The 17482-nt window shown below is 39.4% G+C and overlaps 1 protein-coding gene across 2 annotated transcripts in view; it reads right to left on the reverse strand.

The window, feature by feature from the left end:
* The window catches only part of MLLT3 (MLLT3 super elongation complex subunit), a 288616-nt gene that overhangs the window by 126124 nt on the left and 145010 nt on the right, over nucleotides 1–17482 (reverse strand). For both annotated transcript variants that reach the window (XM_086685391.1, XM_086685392.1), the window contains exon 3: nucleotides 4074–4156. In XM_086685391.1, coding sequence (XP_086541517.1) covers nucleotides 4074–4156 — 83 coding nt within the window. The remainder of the gene's footprint in view (nucleotides 1–4073; nucleotides 4157–17482) is intronic.

Below are 17482 nucleotides of genomic sequence, written 5' to 3' on the forward strand. Positions count from 1 at the left end.
GAGGACAAAGCAATAATTTCTTTTTTTAATTAAAAACTTAATAGCATACAGAAAAGAACATTAAATACTACACCCAGGAACCTTCCGCTGAGATTAAACAGATGTTAACACTTTTACTGTCTCTACCTTTTTCTTCAAAGAAATAAAATTTTATAAATATAAGCTGCTCTATCCCTCTTCCCCAATAACCAATGCTATTTAGTTCCTGTGGTATCATTTCAATTCACACTCTTATACTATGTATATTTCTAGAACATCATTTATTCTCAGCTTCAGTGGCTTATAAAAATATACATGAATGATATCATAACCACATACATAGAATTCTGTGACTTTTAAGTTGTCATCATTTTTGTTTTTGCTTATCCATGTTGCTAAATCAACTGCTATATAGCATTCCATGTATTTTTTTTAATGTTTATTTATTTTTGAGAGACAGAGAGAGAACGAGTTGGGGAAGGGCAGAGAGAGAGAGGGAGACAGAGGATCTGAAACGGTCTCTGAGCTGTCAGCATAGAGCCCAGTGCGGGGCTCAAACTCACGAACTGCAAGATCATGACCTGAGCCAAAGTCAGATGCTTAAACCGCCTGAGCCACTCAGGTGCCCCTAGGAGTTCATGTATTATTAACCCACCATTTATTGATCTACATCTCTACACAGGACCAATTAGGTGTATCCCACTTTTTCATATTACAAACACTGAAATCTACATGTCTCATTGTGCACCTATGAAAATAGCAATCATTATTAAATACAAAATCTTAACGAAAATCTCAAACTAGAAAATAGAAATCAGCTAACGTGGATGCTAAACAAAAAATCTACTTCAGTAGTGTTCAGCCCAAGTGTCTATTTCTTAATGGCTCCACAGGAATTACTGCTTTCCATCTCCATGTGCCTCTTTCTTCCGTCACTTTTTAATCAACTAAAATTCTTCACAAAACAAGTAAACAAGAGGTCTTTCCGCCATAATAAGAACGACTACCCAAAGTGCCGAGAAGACTGAACTTGTGTGTGTGTGTGTGTGTGTGTATGTGTGTGTGTGTGTACACACATTTATGTGATGTGTGCTCACACACATACAATACATGCTGCCTCTTCATCTTTCTTTTGCCCTCTTAAAATCTGGTGTGTAAGGAGATTCCAGTTATTTCTGCAAATAAAGAAATTGGACAATTCAGAAAATATATTTTTTGTTGAACTGACAGCCTGTAAAAATGACCAGAAAAGGTTAAAAAAAAAGAGAGAGAGAAGATGAAGATACTTCACTGCAGCACTGTTTCCAAATTGAAGTCAGTGCAATGTTAAATTGACTTAAGGTGATGAGAATAGAATGCTATACCCAGTATGATCCTCCCAAGAGACGATAAGAGCCTATCCCCTAGCTTCTTTGGAACAACGTCTTTTCTGGCTTAAAAGCCTAGACTCTTCCTGTGGATAGCCCAATGCCTAGATGAAATAAAACACTGGATGTGAACAGTGTGACAAGAGGGAAGAAAAGCAGTGCATGATCTTTATTCATTAAATTTCTACAGTATTAAAAATGGGGATGGGTGAAGAGACAGCCTCTGGATTCCTTCCCATAAACACAACCACCTTAGGGGCACCTGGGTGGCTCAGTTAGCGGCCAACTCTTAATTTCAGCTCAGGTGGTGATCTCATGGTTTGTGAGTTCAAGCCCCACATTGGGCTCTACACTGACAGTGTGGAGCCTGATTGGAATTCTCTCTCTCCCTCTCTCCCTCTCTCTCCCTCTTTCCCTCTCTCTCTCTCTCTCTCTGCCCCTCTGCCACACGTGCTGTCCCTCAAAATAAATAAACTCAAAAAAAAAAAAAAAAAGGAAAAAAACCCCACAACCACTTAAATAGAAAATGAATACATTTAAAAATGGGGGACACCTGGGTATCTCACTAGGTTAAGCATCAGACTCTTGATTTTGGCTCAGTACATGATCTCACAGTCATGACATCAAGCCCTGCATTGATCTCCACGCTGGGCATGGAGCCTGCTTAAGATTTTCATTCTCTCTCTCTCTCTCTCTCTCTCTCTCTCCCTCCCTCCCTCCCTCCCTCCCTCCCTATCCCTATCCCTCTCCCTCTGTCCCCCTGCCCCTCCTCAATGCTCAGTCATACTTTCTCTCTCTAAAAAACTAATAAATTTTTAAAATTTAAAAATTTAAAATGAGCAAAAGATTTAAATGGTCATTTCTCCAAAGAAAATAAACAAATGGACAATAAGCATATGAAAAAATGCTCAAAAATTGTAACTCATCAGGCAAGTGCACATCAAAACTGCTTCACATGCACCATAATAACTATAATTTTTAAAATGGAAAATGATAGGGGCACCTGGGTGGCTCAGTTAAGCCTCCGACTTCGGCTCAGGTCATGATCTTGTGGTTTGTGGGTTCAAGCCTTGCGTCGCGCTCTGTGCTGACAGCTCAGAGACTGGAGCCTGCTTCAGATTCTGTGTCTCCCCCTCTCTCTGGCCCTCCCCTGATCACTCTCTGTGTCTCTCTGTCTCTCGATAATAAATAAATGTTTAAAAAAATTAAAATGGAAAATGACAAGTGTTTTCCAGGATGCAGAGAAACAAACCTTCCCACCGTTGCTGGTGGGAATGTAGAATAGTATGGTCATTTTGGAAAACAGTTGGAAGTTCTTCAAAAAGTTAAACCAAGAGTTACCATATGACCCACCCACTCCATCTAGATATATACCAGGAGATTTGAAAACACATGTCCACACAAAAATCTGTATATGAATATTCACAGCAGCATTATTCACAGTAGCCGAAGGTGGAAGTAAGTCAAACGTCCATCAAATTACGAATTAATAAACAAAATGTGGTATATTTATACAATGGGATATTATTCAGTTATTTAAAAAATAATAATTATTGATACATCCTATAGCTTGGATAAACCCTGAAGATATACTAAGTGAAAGAAGCCAGGCACAAAAGGTCATATATTGTACTATTCCATTTATATAAGCTGCCAGAATAGGAAATTATATAGAAAAAGGAAGTAGATTAATCATGGCCAGGGGATGGGGGTGAAGGGGATGAGGAGTGAGTGCCAGTGAGTACAGAATTTCTTTAGGGGGTGATGAAAATACTAAGAAAGTCATAGAATTTGATAGTGGTGATGATTGCACAACCCACTAAAACCAACGAGTGTATACTTTTTAAAAATTAATTTTATGGTATATAAATTATACCTCAATTTTTTTAATAAAACAAAAGAAAGCTAAAAGCTTTTTAAAGGAAATCCAACTAGAAATGAGGGGAAAAAACAATCAATACATCAATGTAAAGCCATATCACATAAGTGGACATAAATACATCTCAACAAATTCTGATTTTGATTAAAAAAAAAAAAACCATGTGAATATTTCAGTGGGGTTACTGAGAAAGGTAATCATTAGCATTTACTAGGTGCTTATGTATATACTGAAGCATTATTCTAAATGTTCTGTGCACACATATTGTATCTAATCCTTATGAGATAGATACTCTTATCCTATCCCTTTTATAATTAAGGAAAGCGAAGCCTACAGAGGTTGAGCAACTTATCCAATTTTATATAGTCTGTATTGTGCTACATATATACTTTTAAATCCAGTAGAATCCATAACACATCAAGTTGATATAGTTGTATACGTATGTCATGTGTGCGTGGCAGCTAAGGATACATGAGAGATTTTTGTTTGCAAGTGTCTAAAATTCTAGAAATACGCAAATGAGAAAAAGAGCATTTCACTGAAAAAACATAATGTCTTTTCTGCTTTACAAACATACATTAATCTTTTTTCAAATGGTAATCATTCTTCTCTTAAAAAGAAAGTTTAATGAATTTCATATAATCTGGCTTCAGAGAACTGAAATTATCTTTTTTAGCCACTTCCTCTATAATTAAGGGTGACAATAGCCAAAATTCCTAGAAGACAAATTTAACTTTTATTTTAAAATCATCTAGTGATAGGCGTATTTATGAATCAAAATTATTTTAAACATTGTTTGGCTAATGGCGGATCTTCTACTGAAAGATTAATGGGTAAAGATTACATACCTTGTTTTTAAAATAAACCTCAATTGGCAAAATGAAACCAGCATACCCAGATTCTTCTACTTTGTAAGGTGGATCTTTGCACACTGCAACATTAAAAAGAAAAAATAGGTGAGAGGAGAATAAAAGGCAAAAAGACATTCTTCTTTCTTCTGAAAAAACAAAACTAAAAGAAAGAAAAAGAAAGAAAACCCCATTCTCCTGTCTAGATCATGCCCAATTTTCACAGCCCTTTCCCAAGTCCCCATCTGCCTTTCTGATCTCTATTTCTTTTTCAGAATCTATAAGAATTTTCCTAGGTAAAGCAAATATGGTAAGCTATTTGTTCAAATCTTGATGGGGGACATTTTACCACAGTCAACCGTGATCATTAATGACTTGATTTCAGGTGTTCTCACCCTGCCCTGAAGCTTTAGGGAGATTGGGGAGAGCTCCTACGATCTAAAGCTTGAAAGTCCCCTGACAAATGTACTGTCTGTGTCAGATCTCTTCTGTAAATCACTCCACCCTCAAACCCCTCACTTCTTGGAGACATCCCGATTTCTATGCCAACAAGTGGCAGGATACCCTCCCTCCTCAGAAAATTCCAAGTCCAGAATCTCCCAATGTTATTCGTGTCCATCATGTCACCCTCTTCGATTTCCCCCAAAAATGAATTAGGCAAGACTATTTTAGGCAAGCTCTTGGGAAATGAGAGACACCCTAAAGAAGGTAACTAGGATTCATACCACTAGAATGTCAATTAAGCAAATCAAAATCAGTCACAAGCCATCTGAAAGTATTCTAGTTGAGGCTGTATTTGATAGTGTCACAAAGAAGTAATCACAGACATGCTGAACATCAAGGCGACACAGTCCTCTGTGTGGTAACTCAAGTCCCCCGCAGCAGGGCCCCAGCCTACCTTTCCAGCCTTCCTCTTTTGTCACTCATCCATCCTCCTGTGCTTCCTTCAATTCCCCGCAAATATGCCCAGCATTTCCCAAGTGTGCCCTGTCCTCCTTTCATCCCTTCCCTCACACCTTGATACCACTATTAGGATCCTCTCTTAGTTCAAATCCAAATGTCATCACAAATTCTGTGACCTTTCCAGACCACAAAGTATTATCCTCTCTTCTCCTTTTACCCTCCCAAAGCATTAATTGCTGGAATCACAGGTTGGACACCCCACAGAGTTGTACTACAGTGTATTCTGGAACATCATGTGTAATTTCCTTCCAGTCCTCAAAGACGGAAACCTTTACCCCAGGAACAGAGAGTGCCAAGTGTCAAGGGCATAGGCACACCTGGGTGCCAATCTGGGATCCAACTCAGACTGACCAGGCTGCCTCTAGAAAGTTACTCCACTTCTCTGAACCTTGGGTTTTCTTCCAAACACTGGGAGGATTAAACAGGATGATGTACATAAAAGACACAGCACAGATCCTGGCACGTGTAAGTTCTCAAAAAGTTACTTAAGTGAGGCAGGTGATCTACTCCATGAGATAGCCAACTGGCATGGAAACTTTTCAGATGAAAACAGAAAGAAAGCAGCAAGGAGAGACCCCTAGATTTAGAAGATGCAACTCCATGGCACCCGGACTAAGAATTCTCTAGACAGTTTCCATTTCCTTTCCCTTTAAAAGAGAGAAGACCATCTACCTATCCGTAAGCATGGGTAGGAACGTACGTGTAAGGCGTTTTTCTTCTAGGCGATGATGATAATGTACATAAAAGTTGGTTAGACCCTCCCCCAAGCACAAATATGGTTATGAAGACGTACACTGAAGATAGGACTGGAACACTTGGAAGTCTCCTTTAGCCCACCTCAGGAACATTTCCCCAAACTGACATCAGAAGTAAATCAGGAGTGAGGACTCTCACCTGACCTTACAAGTTTCTCTGATTTAAAAAAAAAAAAAAAATGCAAATGCACAACAACTCAGAGTAGCTTCAGTCCTGCATCTACTAACCACCTGCCAACCTGTCATGAATATTCAAATATCCTGAACCCTCGGGAGAGGGTATGCCACCAAAAGCACTGAGCACACCCCCGATGCCAAGGAGAAGACTCGTATTACATCCATGACATTTCCAGACGGCAAAGCAGTCTTTTCAGAACAGCACTTTCAGTGTCCAGGTTGCTTGGGATTAATCATGCCAATGTCATTTGAAGGAAGTTTATTCTGTGGGCTGCCGCACATGTCAGAGAAGTTATAGCTGCTCCTCTATACACCCTTTTGTATAATTCATTTTCTCTATTCTGCATGCAAATTGCTTCTATTATAGGAAACAGCTGTTAGTGAGCCCATCTTCCAGTTGAAAGTTTTAGATTTTTTTCCCACCCTCTAAAGGAAATGATCTGTTATGTATTAATATTCTGTAAAAGTCTGGTTTATAAGAAACTATTTACCAACGCATACCTCAATTATTTTTAAATGCAATATTTTCATAAAGAACAATGGACAACGTGTGTAGAGCACCCTGAGTTCTTAATTAGAAGCAAACAATAGAAACTTTTTATACACACTAAACATGCGAGAAAACCAGCAGCAATACAAATACACACTTAGTGTTCTAATCAGAAGAAAGTCAAACTAGGGGAAGTAGTTCGTTAATTTACTTATTCAAGTCTCTTATAACCTAAAGCATTAACATCAGTTTCTAACCTACTTCTTAACAAGAAACAGGAGGCAAAACTAAGAAACTTTTTAGCCAGTAGGGATAGTAGTACATTAGACATAAAGCAATTATTGTTAAATTAATAGGACCACCTTTGAGACCGTGTTTCACTCAGCAACACTTCTTCGTTAAGAATCCCTGTTCTGGGGAGCCGAGGTAGCTCAGTGGTTGAGCGCCCAACTTCAGCATGAGTTCCAGCCCCGTGTTGGGCTCTGTGCTGACAGCTCAGAGCCTGGAGCCTGCTTTGGAGTGTGTGTGTGTGTGTGTGTGTGTGTGTGTGTGTGTGTGTGTGTGTGTGTGTCTGCCCCTCCCCCACTTGCACTGTCTCTCTCTCTCTCCCTCCCTCTCTCAAAAACAAACATTGGGGAAAAAAAAAAAAAGAATCCCTGTCCCATAATCACTGGCCACGATGTCACCTTCATAAGATCTAAGTGTCCTAAACCCTGAAACTCATTCTTCATCTCCATTGTTTGAGAATCAGATAATTTTAAGATCTAGGTAATAAAAGATCAAGTTTCAGAAGTTATTAAAGGGGATATTCAGCTTCAGAAAGCCATCAATTTTTTTTAGGTGATGGTAAAATGGGAGGATTAACATCCATTCTTTAAACCATGCAAATTAACTCAGCAGAAATCACTGGAAGCTCTTATTCCTGTCAAAATCCAGCCCAGATGTTAGCTCTTTCAGAATGCCTCCCTTGTTCCGCTTCCAAGCCTCTCTTGTCACACATATCAGGTGGGTGCACTTATCAGACTGGCAGATAACATTCACTCACCTCTCAGACTCCTCCACTGGACTGAGCCCCTTGAGGTCAACAACCTCACTATTACTCGTATCTGTAACTCTGGGCACTAACAGTGAGCCAAGTAAAGGGTGTTCAACGAATGTTTGTTGAATGTTCTGTGTTGCCACAGAAGAGTCTTCTCTTGAAAGCTGAGGGCTCAACATAGAACTGGTTCTAATTCTGATAGTACCAAATTTCAAGAGACTAAGTTAACAAATCGAGCCAGAAGACATTCATCGTCATTTTGAAACTAACATTGTATCGCCATAAATAGCATGTCTCTGATCTCCTTCCACACTTCCCTGCTCATGTAGTCCAAGGCTCTAATTAGGAGACATTTTCAAACTGTTCTCTGTCCAGGGGTGCCTGGGTGGCTCAGTTGGTTAAGTGGCCGACTCTTGCTTTTGGCTCAGTCATGATCTCATGGTTCGTGAGCTCAAGCCCCATGTCAAGCTCTGCAGTGACAGCAGAGCCTGCTTGGGATTCTCTGTCTCCCTCCGTCTCTCTCTCTCCCTCTCTCTCTCTCTCTCTCTCTCTCCCCCTCCCTCCCTCCCCTGCTCATGCTCTCTCTCAAAATTAAATAAACATTTTAAAATATTTAAAAAACAAAAGAACCAAAGAAAATGTTCTCTGTCCAAGTAATCACATGTACCATCATCTACCAACATACAACACTCATGCAGAAGAGGAACAGCCCAAAATGCATGTAAATAATGAGCAATTGGGTTTTTTTCCTAAAACAGCTCCTCAAAAATAGGCACACTACCCATATACATATGTAGTACGACTGACTCTATACACTGACCATCAACTAAGTTGAGCAAAAAATCTACACAAGGAAGACAAACACATGAAGGGGAAAAAAGGTTTTGGTTAGCCTAGAATTAAGTCAAAATCTTACTCACTACCTAAGATTTTTAATATGCTTCATTTAGGGGAAAAGACCTGTGCTTGGTACATGGAAATAAATGTTTGTTACATGAATAGATTTGTGCTTATATTATAAAGTTCATATACATATACATACTCAATAAATATGTTTAATTATTTAAAAGATCCCATGTTTTTGGCACTGAAAAAAAAGAAAGAAAAGAAGATGCTCTTACAAATCCATCAGATCCTCAATTAAAGCTTTAAAAACTATCACTAGGCAACAGTTTTTTTCCCCTAATCCTTAGGAAAACAGCTGATAGATTCCTCTCCAGTCTGTTGGCTTAGACCCTATGATTTATGCCCATGTGAGTACTTTCGTTAAGGACATAGCTCAGTTGGCCATTGATAATTATTGGTTTTACTTTATTTACTGTGCTGAGCCCTTCAGGAAGGAAACCCACCAAACTCTATATATAGACTGGTCATTACCAATGCTTTGTGCCAAATGTCCCTTCTGGTTTGAGCATTTTGGATTCCTTCCCTCCCTGCTCTAGTTCTGCCATTTCAGAGCCTCCAAGAACAGTAAACCAGGGTGCTGTCTGGCAGGTGTCTCTGCCCTGAACTGTCCTGTGCGAGAATTTAGAAGTTCATGGCTAGCATCTAGCAGTCTGAGCACCTCACCGCCACTGAACATGGCCAAGCCTTGACACTTTACACTTGTGACATTTTGAAAAGGACATTTTGAAATCAAGTGTTGAGTCTTGTTTTTGTTTCTATAAGCATACACACACACACACACACACACACACACACACACACACACACGGGAACACACACAAAAAGATCCCGCCATTGTTTCTATTCAGCCCATTTCAAAACAGGTATTTCTAAACAACAAAAAATATTGCCCCCTTTTGGGTCATTTCCTCATTTCCCTGAAAAGGGATTAAAGGTAACATCAGGCAACTTTTGAGTTCCATTGTTAAGGTTTTTATCTTGTGGTGGTGGTGGTTGTTTATAATTCAAAAATTCAACTCTAAAAACCTAATTGCTTTATATGCAATAAAGAACCGTGACCACGCAAGAGAACAACTGTCCAATTAACTTCCACTAAGTTTTATGAAACAAGCTAGATACCGTTAGCTAACCGGACAGACATGGAACGCTTGTCCACTTCCTCAGGGTTCACCTCTCAAGGACCAACTCAGACACCATCTCCTCTGAAGAACCTTCTGCCAATACTACAAAACACAAATGGTCATTTCCCTCTTCTGGCTGCAAACTCTCTTCTCACTGATCCTATTAGCAAACCCTACTTACATATACTCCTATCAAGCTCCATTCTCACCCCTATTTCATTCTATGCTTCCCCAAAGCTACAGCTGTGTCTCCGGACACCTCTCATCTCTGAACCCAGCTCATCATTTCTGAAATGGAGTTGAGTCAATGGACATTAACTTTAGTATGAACTTCAAAGGAATAGATGGAGCAAGCTTGGCAGTTGAGAAGAAAGGCTGGACGGCAAGCCAAGTATGAGCGAGGGCATTAGGAAAGTTAAACAGCAAAATGGAGCAGTCACTATAAGCAGAAACACAGAAAATGAGGAAGAAAAAACAGATAATATGGATAAAGTTTATACTTGTATAGAGAACCTCATACTGTACACACTCAGAAAGCCCAGCGGGACAAAAAATGGATTACATATATAAAAGAGGGATCATTAATTTTGACATGTTAGAGGAAAGTCCTAGATTTTGAAAAAGAGTTCGAGATTCCAAATTGGCCATGTTGAAAAACCCTTAATGATAAACATAAACATGACGTCCTTTGTGAGTAACTTGGAATCTTTACTTACAGACTGAGAATATTCCTAGCCTCTCTCTCCAGAGGGTAAAAAGGGGGAGGATTTTTTTTTTAACACATGCACATTTTTAGCTTTCAGAGCAGTTACAGATTACAGTTGTTAGTGAATCCTATCTAGCGGAGGTGAAGTCAATCCATTTCACCTTGGGAGAACAAAACCATGATGCTAAAACAAGACCGCCTTCATAATCATTTCTTCAAGGCAGGTCATAACAAATGAGCCAACAAAATACAAACGTGGCCCCAAACTAGACAACATTATGAATTGTTAGGAAATACTAAATACAAATATTCAAGCTTCACCTTTCACTAAAATCGACGGCACTTCTGCTAACTTGCCCCAAGTTGCCTCATGATGACTCAGTATACAACAGTGCTTCAAAAACTGGCCGAGGGGAAATGTATTTCCAGGCGAATGTGATAGGAAATAGCAAAAGTAGATTTTCAGAGAAAGTTCAACCGAGGACAAACTTAATTCCTTCACTGAGAATTATTCAAATGGCAAGAGCTTCAGATTTCTTTCTCAAGGATGAGAAAGTTAAACCTTGGGCACACTATCTTTCGGAATACCATACTTCAGAAGATGCATCCAGAAAAGCGACGTGAGCTACGTGGAAAAGGATCCTCTAGAAAAGCAACGAAGAAACCTCTCAATATTTGGCAGAAAATAGCTTCATTTCAGTATGTATTACTGCATCAAAAAGCTGGCCATCAGAGACACAGTTTCCCCTTTACGGCTTTTATTATTTAACCAAATATATAAAGAGCTATTCAAGAATCCCATTTCTGAAAATAATCACCTCGTGACTTCTGCATGTAACAGAAGTAAACAACCCTGGGACAGCCTCTGGCATCAAAGTCTTACCGAGTTTTACCCCACATTTTACACTTGGCCCAGCTCTCACTAAGCCTGGTGCTGCTTTTTATTGAAAGGCAAAAAAAGAAACTCAACGTCTTTGTTTGTAAAATTATCTGATTTTCTCATTCACAGTTCATTTTTTCTCAGTAATATTAGCCTAATTAATTCCACCTAACAGGCACTATACAATCATAGGACTACACAGATATGGTAGAATTCTTGCTCTCAGGCAGGTGACACTCTAGCCAGAGACACCGTCCTCGGAGTACAGATGCCGTGCTGGAGACAAGACAGAGTAATGACCACAATGGACATGACCTCTGCACGTATTAAACTTATATCCACTGACAGGAGGCAGGTTGTTGGGCAAGGAGGAAAGAGAACACGTATGCAAGAAAATACTGAGAAAGTGTTGAGTAACAAGCACTGTGGTGGAAATCAAGCAGGCTGATGGGAGGGAGAAGGAAAGCTCCTCTTTATTTCAGATTAGTATCCCCTCTCTGACGAGGTGACCTTTAGGTTGCGACCTGAAAGAAGAAAAGGATCATGTGTTGGATAGGCAGGAAAAACCCGCTATTTATGTTGCTTACCGAGGAAGATGTGAACACAGCGTAAGGAAAGCCTGTCCTTACATTAGTCCCTACGGTTCCTCAGCCCCTTCCCTGGATTTTCTCTCTGAGGGGAAGACACTTCCTCCTTCCTGAACTCCTGAAGGCCTACTTGGACTTCTCTTCTATCCTGAATTCACCATTTAACACCCTCATAGGTTTGGCTATTACGATTTCACAACCTCATTTCTCAAATCTTAAAATTCTCCCAATGCTGCCAACTCCCAAGAAAACAACACGCCTGCTTGTAAAATCTCCATTGTGATTCTTCATTATGAAGGTTTCATAGGTTCCCCATTTCCAAGGTTCCCCATGCTTGGGATTTGTATAACCTAATCTTAAATGATCTACGTATTTTCTTAAGTCCGTTCCTTGAAACCTCAGAGTTCTTAAACACAGTACAGAAGGAACCGTCTGGACTAAGGAACACCAACCATAAAAAGTAGTGGATTGTAAATGCAATTTGAGGGGGGGGATAAAAAAGATCATAAATGAAAAGCTGTCTACTCAAGGAGAGGAAAACAGCGCTACAGGGAAAAAATTACATGAGTCAGGAAAGAAGGGAAGAAAGAAGGGTGACACGATTCAAAATATTGTAACACATCAGTGACGAGTTTCTCAGACACATATATACTCATTTTGAAGGCATATTTTTCAACTGAAATCATAATTTTCTTTTAATAAGTACACAGTTTACAAGGGCCACTTTTAAATGTGTTGCCCCCATCTTTTCCTGTACAGCATACAATTCCATTTTCAATACTTGCTAAATCAATACTTGGCTAGTTAATTTTTGCTTTTTCCCCCTTCAGTAGTAAAAACAAATGCTTCCAGGGAAGGAATCAAAACTGTCGTAACTTCAGAGGAAGACTTAAGGGCAAGATTTCTGTTCAGCATCTTGTGGATTCTACTTTGTTTTCCTGTGAAGCATTCGGCACAGAGCTAGCCTATCCTAAGTATCTTGATTGATTTAAGCTCCATTAGATATTACAAATGAAGACAGAATATGGGTGAAGCTCATATGATGGCAACTGTTTACACACTGTGCATCCAGGAATGCGGTTCCTGTTTTCCCTGACAATCTTCCAATCTTTTCAAATAAACCAGGGAAAATCTTGCATCGCTACCCTTCTAAAGCAAGGGTTTTCGAATGTAGGTTCCAGGAACCCTACAGTCTTGTAGTATATATTGCTTTTACCAAAGCAATGAGGTGTTTGCCCCAACAATGAAAATTTAAGTAGCCTAAGGATCGATACTGAGTTTTAGGTACAGTAGTAGGGTCCCTTTAGATTCTGTGAGACAAAAAAAAAAAAAGTAACTCACTGCTAAAATAAAATCTGATACTACCGTTCAAAAGTACATTATAAAAATTAACCTGTATCATTAAAGTAGATCTGCATTTACAGAGGGGTGCCTGGGTGGCTTAGTCGGCTGAACGTCTGACTCTTGATTTCGGCTCAGTTCATGATCTCATAGTTCGTGACTTCAAGCCTCGCATTGGGCTCTGTGCTGACAGCGCAGAGCCTGCTTGGTATTGTCTGTCTCCCTCTCTCTGCTCCTCCCTGCTTGTACATACACACACACACACACACACACACACACACACACACACATACACACACACACTCTCTCTCTCTCTCTCTCTCTCCCCCCCCCAAAATAAATAAACATTAAAAAAAAACAACACTATAATAAAAGATGCTGCTAGCAGCCTTATCATTCAGGAAATTACAGGGATTAAAAAAAAATCTACTTTTACAGAGTATGATTTTTTCTGCTTGTTCCTATTAAACATAGTAGTGACCTACTATTTTCTGTCCACCCTGATTATACAAGTGAGCTACACTGATTTCTCAGCTTGATTTGTAGCTCTAACATGTCTCTGGGCTAAACAGAAAGAAACAGTAACAGGAGAAAAATGGTTTCTACTCGTCCTTACAGATCAAGTTTTACAAAATACCTTCTGATTAACAAATGCAATGCTAATTGCATGGTACCTCTCATGGTCTCTGAAATCCAGGAATTACTTAGTAGGAGGAAACAGTACAGATATAAATGAAAGAGAAATCACAACTAACACAAAAGCAGTTCATGGCCAGTATTACAGATAAGGACTCACAAACTGAAAAGCTTAGGAGACAAACCAGGGAGAAGCAGAGACAGCCAGTCATTGGTTTAATCTTGGCTTATTTTTTTAATAAGTTTTTTAAATTTTTAAAGTTTATTTATTTTATTTGTTTTGAGACAGAGAGAAAGAGAGAGAGAGAGAGCACCCACAAGCCGGGGTGGGGCAGAGAGAGGGGGAGAGAGAATCCCTTGACATGGGGCTCAAAGTCATGAACTATGAGACCATGACTTGAGCTAAAATCAAGAGCCAGACACTTAACCGACTGAGCTACCCAGGTGCCCCAATCTTGGTCTGTTTTAAGAAAGAAGGTATGATAGTGCCCCATAAGAGGAAGAAAAGAAAATTGTAATGAGTAGGAATGACTCTAGAAAAAGCTTATGGGAGAAGATTTTCATCAGTTTAAACTGGAGTGCATGAGAAACACTCCACTAGATGGGTAACTGAATTAGGTATTTCTTCCCAGTTCCTTTCCATCTTGAGATACCAAATAAACACATTTCCCAGGAGGAAAGTAAAAACATTGGATAGGGGCGCCTGGGTGGCGCAGTCGGTTAAGCGTCCGACTTCAGCCAGGTCACGATCTCGCGGTCCGGGAGTTCGAGCCCCGCGTCAGGCTCTGGGCTGATGGCTCAGAGCCTGGAGCCCGTTTCGGATTCTGTGTCTCCCTCTCTCTCTGCCCCTCCCCCGTTCATGCTCTGTCTCTCTCTGTCCCAAAAATAAATAAACGTTGAAAAAAAAAATTAAAAAAAAAAAAAAAAACATTGGATATTGGCAAAGAACATGGGAGTCAATGACTAGCACCTTTAATCTCATTTGGGAATAACAGAGAGTCACTTACATTGAGAAGAGAAATGAAGGTATCCCAATAATGCACAAGGCACACTGACCCTTGTTCCAAGTAAACCAAGGAGAATGGGAAGCGCAGAAAAATGAGACGAAGTACGAAGAAAGAGGAGGGAAAAGAAGGCGCAAGGTTAAAACTGCCACCGGACTCCAAACGTTAAGCGTGAAACTTCTCAAGTATATGGCTGAAGCTTATTGTATGAGTCATAAAAGTGTTTACTAATTTAAATCTAGGACCTCTTGGAAACTTTACCAAGAGGCAACATTTTGTGGCAGAGGAAATTACGTGTAATGTGGAGGCAGAGCTTAGTGGTCAAGAGCAGAGCTTTTAAGAACCCCTTGGTTCGGACTGCACCTTGGACAGTCACACAATACATTCTGTTCTCTCAGTTATAAAAATGGAGCTAATGCTATTACCTACATCATACAGCCCCTTAAGCTTTAAGAGATCATCCATGCTAAAGGCAAAAATGAGATAATCCCTATAAAGCTTTAGACACTTTCTGGAAACTAGAAATCATCCAGTTATCTAGCAGCAATCAAATATAAACTATAAGCAATTACAGAACTTATTTTGGACTTTCACAAAAATCCACCCCCCCAACACACACACACTCACAAAATAATTTAAATATACATATTTACAATCAGTTTAATTAAACGTTCTCAGATCTGGTTTTATTTTTGGCCTTACAGATTCCTGACAGGGATAAATGAAAAAATATTCTTTTGGAATTCTTTCAACTCAATCCACCGCTAAAACTACTAGCAGTCGGTCCACACTGTCCGCCCACTTTCAAACTCATAAAGCTCTAGTTAAGCACAGATTGTGAAAAGGCAGCAAGTAAAGCTTCCAAGGTTACATATTACAGAACAGCAACACAGAAATACTGCAATAAAACAAACAAGGAGAAAATACAAATGTAATCTGAATTTGAGTCCTGTGGTTGTAGTAAACGAAAAATCAGCAAGGAATCGGGAGACATGATTCTGGCTCCATTTCTACCACAAACTCACCATAGGACCTTTGGAGAATCCCTTTAACCACTCACTCCAGACCTCCCCGGTCATGTAAGTAACTATCACACTTCAGAGGTGGCCTCTATATCTAATATTCTATTATTCCAATGACAAATCATATGTACTACTTCTATCTGAACCTGAAAGCAAATCCATTTTCCTTTTAAGTATCATTGTTTAAACATAAAACATCTATGGGTTAAACACCTCATCTGCTATAACACAACCGGGAAATTAAGACAAAACAAACAGGGCGCCTGGGTGGCTCAGTCGGTTGAGCGTCCAACTTCGGCTCAGGTAATGATCTCATGGTTTGTGAGTTCGGGCCCCGCGTCGGGCTCGGAATCTGCAGCCTGCTTCGAATTCTGTGTCTCCCTCTCTCTCTGCCCCTCCCCTGCTCATACTCTGCCTCTGTCTCTCAAAAATAAATAAATGTTAAAAAAAAAAGGTTTTTTTTTTAATAAAAAAAAAGACAAAAGAACAATAAAAAAAAGATCTGGAATCACATAGACTTTTAAAAATTGTTTCTTGGTAAAAACTTTTTCTTAATTAAAGGAGAATTTTATTTTTATTAGACCAATAAATAAGTGAATATTTAATTTCTTTCACAGACGCTGCCTCATACCAAAGAATAATAATAATCCTATAGATTAGATTTTCATCTTCTTGCTTCCACTCCAATTTTGAAGTTAGATTAAACCCACTGAGTAAGACCCTGTTTTACATGTATAAATCAAACCAGAAATGTGATTCCTTAAGAACTTGGTATAATGTAGTTACGACAGCATATCAACTCAGGTATTAAGGAATGAAACATCAGGACATACTGGCAGCATCGATGAGAAACACCATGCTCTTAAAAAGCTACAGTAAAAAATTAAATCAACTGTTTGCACATTAGGAATAGCACATTATGTAAAAAGCCCTTGTTATGATTTTGCTATATATTGCACTTGTAACACTCTTGTTCTTAATCACAGCAAAACCTATTACATTGCTTTTTAAATGGAATGCACCCTGCCACAATGCACTCAATCTTTTTTTTTTTTCAGACAGAGAGAGATAGAGCATGAGCAGGGGAGGGGCAGAGAGAGAGCAAGACACAGAATCCGAAGCAGGCTCCAGGCTCTGAACTGTCAGCACAGAGCCCGACGCGGGGCTCAAACTCACAAACCGTGAGATCATGACCTGAGCCGAAGTCGGACGCTCAACCAACTGAGCCACCCAGGCGCCCCGACAATGCACTCAATCTTAATAGTATTCCAGAACAGCATGCCCATATGAAAGATAGATGGATGAATAGGTTTATGCCCTGTTCAAGGAGATGAAACAGCTCAATAGAAAGATTAAGTAAGTCTCCTGCCAGTGGTTGAATCTTAAAGTCAAAGGGAAAAACACAACTCAAACCAAATGTTACAGGCAAAGGTCAAGCAAGAGAATAATTAAGACCCTAACTTGAAGAGCTGGCTAATGTTCACTCGTTCAGTGTAAATCAGAAGAAAAATCCCTCCTCTGATAGTGTGATCATAGTAACTTTCACTAAGTCAGTTCCAAAAGATCAGTTATAAAATTGAATGAAGGTGAGTTAAGTCCCAAGACAACCTTCATAGGGAACCACTCCAATTATGAAACTAATGAAGCTCGCATGGAAAATTACACATTAAAATCATTAATATCACACTTTTAAAATTAATCCTAGATTTCTTAAATATTAAATATTAAGAGAAATGTGAATTTTGCTAAGAGATTTTCCATTAATTTTTTTGTGGACTTCTA

Source organism: Puma concolor, chromosome D4 (assembly GCF_028749965.1).
Source record: "Puma concolor isolate L17-30 chromosome D4, mPumCon1.1.hap2, whole genome shotgun sequence".
NCBI lineage: Eukaryota > Metazoa > Chordata > Mammalia > Carnivora > Felidae > Puma > Puma concolor.